The 8,315-nt window shown below is 34.8% G+C and overlaps 1 protein-coding gene across 3 annotated transcripts in view; it reads right to left on the reverse strand.

Moving 5' to 3' along the window:
• Positions 1 to 8,315, reverse strand: part of LOC115243376 (nephrin-like) — a 251,510-nt gene that overhangs the window by 173,420 nt on the left and 69,775 nt on the right. For all 3 annotated transcript variants that reach the window (XM_029820317.1, XM_029820316.1, XM_029820318.1), the window contains one exon: positions 7,704 to 7,836. In XM_029820317.1, the coding sequence (XP_029676177.1) occupies positions 7,704 to 7,836 (133 nt within the window). The remainder of the gene's footprint in view (positions 1 to 7,703; positions 7,837 to 8,315) is intronic.

Consider the following 8,315-nt stretch of genomic DNA (forward strand, 5'->3'; position numbering starts at 1 on the left):
TATATAATATATACACTACTTTTTCCCACTTCATCTCAAATGTTCTATATTATTTCATAAAATATATTTGAGAAGGACGATAAGTTATAATTTTCATTACATTTCTGCCGACATTGTAGTATGTAATCAATTTACAGTCCCTTAAACTTCCGCGGTTAAGAGAAGCTTATACGATTACACTTTGGTCGTATCTATTCCCATCTCGGTTATGGCAAAATCTATGTCGCGCACCGGTGCTCGGTGCGGTCGGTTCGCAATAGTAAGCGGACATTGGAATCCGCCAGTGGTCGAGGTACGACTATGGCCAGACTGTGGTCAGACTACCGACGTCTTAGCTCACTATACGATATTAACTTACACTTCGCTTTGCAGTCTATAATCTATATACATTTATAAAAGACCACCGATATCTTCTTTTTTTTAATACAATATTATAATACCCTTACCGTAAAAATCAATATTAAATACGAGTATATATAAATTTTATAATTTCCTCCATAACTATATTTTACTACATTTTTCTACATATATCAAATATACTCTTTTATTATTTTACCCTTGCAGCGAATTTTAACAATTTATGGTAGAAACTAGGATTACGGTGACAAATGTAACTTTGAATTACTTTCCGATAAAACTAATAATCGCTTAAAAGTAGTCCGAGTATTTACCTATTAGTCTCCGTTATAAATTGTTAACCATTAATTACTCGGAAATATTATAACGTCCATTTATTTTTAGTCCACTGGCACAATCGCGATCGATCTCAGGAAAATCACCTCAACGAGATGATAATGATCCCTTTGTTTCGTACGACCGTGACTCTGGCCCTATAGTTATTTTAATCCAGCGAACGTCAATAGGGTGAATAACGATGCATAAAAATAGCGTGCAACAACGAACAGCACCGTTTTGCGTATTCGAGCGTATCGACGACGAGAAATCCTGCTATTATGTCGCATAACTGCGCAGACAATGGCGCGATAATTTCAGCCGGTAGTACGCGCATCCGGTCACGTGCGACATATACGCACACATATACAATATATACATACAGATGCGTTGATCCGTCCAAGCTACGTAAGTCGACCACAATAGGGAGAAGCGAGAGAAAGCGGAGGACAATTGACTACTCGCGCGCGCCGTCGATCAAGAACGTTTCTGCGTTCGGGGTTGCGTTTAACTGATTGCGGTGCTGGCGACACTTCGCGTCGCAAGCATCGTCGATATATCAACGCCCGCATGTCACATTCGTAATCTCACGGTACGAATGGCCTTGACGGTGATGACGGGTGCTTTCGGACGAACGGTAATCTCGCATCTCGCCTCGTTAAATCGACGCGTTACATTCTACTCCCGTTTGCAGTAAACTCGAAAACATGTTTCAAAAATATTCATACGGTATAATATTTTATAATGGCTAAGGCATAATAAAAGAAGAATTCTAAAATTAGAATTGTCTATCTTCGATAGCTTTCGACACTCAACGAATATTTCCGTATTTCTACCTTCATATATATATGTTTCTCTTGTTCTGCACAAACTTCTTCCTCGTATTATACTTCCGCGAAACTCGTTCCAACGCCGCAATTAATGTCAACAACGATATAAATATCATCACTTATGGTGATAGCAATTTCATGTTATCGTAGCGCCAATTGTGATTGTTTCGAGAGCTCGCAGGCGACGTTAACTTGGTGTCAGCTCCATCAAAGCAGGCAGAGTGTCAGCACGATCAGCACTTCCGATTCGACGGAAACAGGAGCGGAGCCCCCAAGCATTCGCAGCAGCACCCCGTGAAACTCGCTAAGTTTCTCTCGCGCAGAATTGATCCAGTCAGCATCAGGAGGAATTACGCGGAATTCGCGCGCGCGGAAACTCAACGATCTCGTTGATGAGTGCTGCAACAACATACGGTATATACGCAGTTGTGTAATATACTCGCAAAAGACTACTCCAACGTTTGCGGTAGACGATATTTGCATTTGTAGACGCGCTCACGTATTCTACACAAAACTCGTGTTCGACGGGATATTTTCTTTGCGAAAAGATGACTGTAAAGCAAATGCAACAAATGTGACGATGTGTCGTTTCAATCCGAAGTTAGCTTAATCATTCTCCTGTCGGACTACTACAATTGATAAAAAATGCTTTATAACTTTGAAAATCACGATTATTACTATCATCCCGTTGTAGCGCGCGTGTACAAACAAGGATTAAAAAACCATCACGCTAATATACTAACAAAAATTATGAGAGGAATATTTTATGGAAAGAGCTTGGCGAGGACAATAGTCGATCGGGTGATTCTTATCCAACAAATTTACGGGAAGCATCGTTATTATCTCACAAATATTTTGTATAATAAATAATTTTCAGGCACGCTCGATCGATCAGAACTGCTCCCTGTTGTGCGTTTTTTAAACATGCGCATATTAAGCATTAAACGTATATTATTTTGTAATCGAGCGGAAACATACATCAATAAATATTCGTGCATACATCAATAATGCCGCGAATATGCGTTACTGTTGAAACACGGCTTTATAATATTGCGCATAAACACATATTGTTCGATGTAACAATTAACTATAAATTATCGCTCTTCACACAGCCTTTTACGATACATAAACCCAAGCAAATTTTCCACACGGAAACAGCGCATTTTAGATAAATTTTATTATAATAGAATATGATATATATTATAATAAAATATGTGCATATCTGAAAGACAATTCAAATATATTTTTTTAATGTCATAATAATATTTCTCTATAATATTTGCTATAGTAGGAAATTTATACAACTAAAAGATTATCGCGCAAGATACAATTTAATTTAATCGACGTTATGTAATATACATAAACAAAAGATTCTAAAATAATAAGATTCTAAAAGATTTCTAAAATAATATAATTTGTGTGTGTGTGTGTGTGTGTGTCTGATTTTTCAGAAAATATTATTATACTAAGGGTCAGCAACTTCTCTTGAGATTACATATTTTTTCATGAATTCAAAGATAACTTTTACTTGTTAAAACTATCAAGGTATCAATAATTTCCAATTAAATATAAAATACAAAATAAAGAAATTTTTTACAAATTAAATTTTCAAAGTACATTTATATGTAAACTCTTATTGTTCAATAGAATTTTAATTAATTGTATTTTATCAAAATTATATAATTCGAGATTTAATCATATCTGTCAGAATTAAAATTCTATATCTGTAACTGGCTATGACGAGAGGTAAAAACAATTTCTCACCGAATAGAAGGGAAAGAAGCGTGTCACTGCGTAAAACGCGAACTGTTGGATTCGTGTCGATGTCGCAATCGTCGAAAGTGCAATCACGACGTATTCGCTTCATAGGGCGGAAGGGAGCAAAGCGGCACGAAGGGATGGGATGAAATGCGCGATGGGGTAAAACTGCGCCTCGGCTGCGATATCACGTCGCTCGCGTTTAAGGGGGTTGAGGGCACGCCCGTTTGCATTCGCGACGAGTATCCCGCACACGATTAAGCACCCTCGCTAAGTGATATTTTATCGTTAGCCGATGTGCCTTACACTAAGTGCGTAAGTACGCAGTATAATCTACCAATGTATATTATTAAAGATCCTGCACTATTTATTTTTCTTGATTTTAAAATTCCCTTTTTTTATTTTATATTTTCTTTTTATTTTTCAGCTTTTGAACTATTTTATCATGATATATGTATACATTTGCTATCAAAACACGCAATGCTATCGATTCCAATTATTGCTAAGTTAGCTAATTCTCGTCATTATAACATATATCGTTTGTGCCAGTAATATTACTGCTAATTAACGTACAATCCTCGTGAGGATTCTGGGAGAGGTTGATGCCCTGGAGCATTGTAAATAGTTTATCTATTTACGATGTTATCGGTCTCCAAATAACACCTGCTTCTCTACGAAAATTATTAATATGTTTTATATGCTTCCTATGACTTATGATTAGCGGCTTGTAAATTTCTCTGTGACTTTAAATTGTTGAGAAATAATAGAAATATATATATTTTATGTTAAGTTTCTTGCAAGTTCTGACAAACAATTCGCATTTTATTATATTTCTCTTAATTTTTAATTATGTATTACGTTATAATTAACTATTAATTTTCTAAAGTTATTCTAATTAATAAAGATTAATAAAGATATTCTAAATAATTCTAACCTACCATTTAATAACAGTGTCATTTCAAAATTTTATTATTAAGTTCTCCCATGGTTTGAGCTAAATAAAGAGTTAAAATTTATATACGTATAAAAGTAGAACGTGGTTTTGAAACGCTTTCCTTATAACTTTTATGTCTGTCAAGTAAACACAAATTTAAAAAAATTTTAAAAGAATAAATACCAACGTAAATAATAAAGAATTTCGATTGTAGTTCACACACATCTATATTAATTTAAAAATATAAAAGATGATCATTTCATGCGCAACAATTTAATACTTGAGAAAATAAATAACACACGCGCAATATGGGAACGACGGCACTTTGATTTGTACGAATGTCAGGAAGGCATCGTAATTTTTTTTCCAAGCGCGGCGGCTATAAATCCTAATTTTTTTATCGGATCATAGATTATCCGGGAATACACACACATACAGCTCTCGCGCGCTTTTAGTAGGTCAGTGTATCATTTTATTCGCGAAAGAGCGTTCGTTCGTAGTAAAACGCAGCTCGTTCGGCAAACGTCCGGACTTTAAGAGAATTTAGAGCTCCGCATCCCCACAAGGAAATGATCCGTTGCCGCGTGGGCGAAGAATAGTTTTGGAAAGCCCATTTTCGTAGCGCTTACTACCGCGGCGATGCCGCGGCTACATTTTACGACAACGCAGAACATCGCACTTGTATACCGTTAAAACTAAAATATCACCGCGCTAAGATAAAACCGTAGCTTCTTCAAACGTCGTTTTTCTTTCGTTCGCGGGATCACAGTCTCCTATCTCCGACCTGTCCGAATGAGCTGCGTTCATCAGTAACTTTGTCCCAAATCCAATAAAAGAGATTTTCACGAAATAGTCAACTAAATATAATATATAAAAATACCGTACATAAAAATCTTTATTTTTATACATATTTTTAAAATTCATAACATTTAAAAATTATGTTTTTATAGGACTTACCCACAACACACATATATGTATACATACACACGTGTGTGCGTAAAAGATAAGCAATTTGTATTGTATTTCATGTTGAAAAATATTGAACAAAAAATTAAATCTCCAGAAATCTTCCTTGATAACCGCATTAAATAAAATGTAATATTGCCATCTAACAAAATTTATGCAGTAGAACCACTTTCGACTATCTCGTCGCGTTATGCAAAATGTCACTTCACGTAACTCGATAATGTCACAACGAAAACAAAATTCGCGGTCGTGCAAGGAACGTTATTTACGACGATGCAGCTGCAATCATGCTGTCAAGGAAATCTGTTTACAGCACTGCCAGTGCTTCCAGATTCACGACTCGACTCTCTTAACTCGCAGCTCTGTAGGTATGAAATTCAATAATAGAGCGTTCGGCATACATTCATCCCCAAAAGCCTGCTTTACACTCGCCATAGTCGCATATCCGTTTTTGGAAAAAAAATGTTTGGAAAGAGAACTCTTGTTTTTCAGTATAACAAGAAAGTTGTAAAAAATTCAAAGTTACACATGAAATAAAAAGTTTACAGACAGTAATAATTCTAATTTTTAATTCTAATTATTTGCTTGTACCTGATCCAAATAAAACTGATTAGAAACTTTAGTTCTTGAAGTTCTTTGAAAGAGGCATACAGATACGTGTATTTTAGTATATTTATTTAGTATATTTATAATAAAAACGTGTATTTTATAATAAATAAGTATTTTTTTAGTTTCTTGTTGGCTAATCGATGGTTAATGACACGCGTTTTATATAATACTGTCGTTACGAAACTTGTGTGCAACCAGTTTGATTTATGGAATAGTTATGTGATAACGCAAGCAATTTCGGAATTAAAATAGATAACAGGAATAAGAAAATCTTTGCCATTTTATTCGCGTGTCATCAAATGTGTGATAGCGAATAAATAACACACGCAATACAAATATGTTCCACGTGGATCATTTTTTACGATTGTAAAAACGAAAGGTGTTTCTCCGAGTTTGAACGGTGATCCAGATTTTATTGGGTTGCTCGATAAATACGATATTTACGAGCATTGAATTGGCTGTCGACCGAAGTAACATATAACGGATGAAACGTGAGGCCGATTTGCGGCTTAACGAAATCCTTGCTCCGTCGAAGTCTGCTCGTATTCGAGGTTTTCGGTTTTACACCACCGACGTGGCGGAACGGTAAACCAATAGGATATACAAGTAATGAAATCGAAAATGCGGAAATCGAGAGGTGGAGTCCGCAAAGTATCGAATTTTTTCTTTGTTTGAAAAAAAATTCATATTCGTAAAAAATTGGAAAAATCAATAAGAATAGTGTAGAGTAAAATATTATAATCTTTGTATCGAAACGTGTCATCTAATATAAAAGAATAGTAACTTTGCGATATCCAAGCTCAAGAATAAAACAGAGACAACTATTCAAGAATATAAAGACTTGTTAACTCATAATTAATTTGATTCTTAAATAACGTAATAAAAAATGCAATAATACTATTTTAATAATAATGATGGATATTTATACCTAAATTGAATTCATTCTCAAAATGAATAGACGGCAGTATTGATAATTTTCATATACATCATAGTATATCTTGTGAGGATCAATACATTTGACATATGTCAATGCAGAAAGCTGGATCGTATAAAATGTCGATAGCATCAAATTGCTCAATGAATTTAATTAACTACTAAATTATTTTCATATAAAATTCTGCTCGTTTCGATACGTTCTACGACGACGCTCAAACAGCATTCGCCGAATATCCATATTAAAACGGATAATGTCACGGTTGCCATTCAACACAGCGTAATATCAATAAAGATCGGACAATACTGTCGCAGTAATAATTGAACGAAATTATTGCAAATTACCATTTTATTCCGCAATTTGGTGCGCGATCGTAACGCGTGACGCAAATGATTCGTGACATTTACTCAACAACAATGCTATTTCATGTGTGAAAAAGACTGACGTAAACTCCAGCAAGAAAAATTAAAATGACATGTGTGATGTAATATTGTACACGCATGATCGTTTTGCGATACATATGCAGTAACGCTTGTCTCTTTATAAGAAATATAAACAGAACATTACAAAACATTTTTCATTTTTTTTCATATTTAGCAAATTTCAAATAATTTTAACTAAATTAATTTTTAATAATTATTATTTCAATTAATTTAATTTATTAAACTAATTCAAAAATCGATAATTTTATATCTTTTGATTCACGTGCAACAAAAATTAGATTAAAACGTAAATTAATAGCGTAAGAGAGTATATTATTATATGACAAAACTATGAAATAATATACTATAAAAGATACGATTTACTTTAAAAAGAGGAAAAACCTTAATATACTCTGCATGTAACCGAGAGATCTACATACTGTATGTATCTGCAACATTATCCATGCTACAGGATAGGGTTCCTTGGATGCTTAGAAATCTATGGCGCCATAGAGATTCACGTCGAGGTTGAACGAGCGCTCCGAGGGCCATCGTTCATAAATATCAATGCGGCTTACCTGTACAGGGGTTCGCCGCTGTCCTCTTTGAACCAGAGCACCATGGAGACGGCGTCATTCGACTCGCGGGGTTGTATGTTACATGGCAGGATTGCCTTCTGACCCGCCACCCCCTGTATCGACTCCATGGGTACTGAAACACACATCAACGACTCGCTCAGAGGAATGTCCATTACGCCGCGAAAGAACGAAGAATAATGAAACGAGGAAGAATCGTCGGATAACAAAGAGTTATGGATTTTTTAGGCGGCCTACAACGATCCCTCGAATCCCTCGAGAGGATGTTTAAAAAGGCCTCTTCTTAGGGATGTGTATCATGCTGACAAGATTTCCGACAAGATATCATAACTCCATATTTTACCAACTTCAAGATTTCAACATGCATGTTTTTTTTGTGTTTTTATTCAAATCTTACGTGATCCCTTTGCTTATGACTATTTGATGTAAATATCAAGGAAATCAACTTTCCTTGTATTTTTTTTTGTGTGTGAAATTTGTATGACATTACTTTTGAATTACACTGATATACCCTATATAATTTAAACATAATATATGATCTTTTATTATGCAATATATTATCATAACATATCATGTGCGTATCTTATATATATA

This window comes from Formica exsecta, unplaced genomic scaffold (assembly GCF_003651465.1).
Source record: "Formica exsecta isolate Colony F162 unplaced genomic scaffold, ASM365146v1 scaffold72, whole genome shotgun sequence".
In the NCBI taxonomy this organism is placed as follows: Eukaryota; Metazoa; Arthropoda; class Insecta; order Hymenoptera; family Formicidae; genus Formica; species Formica exsecta.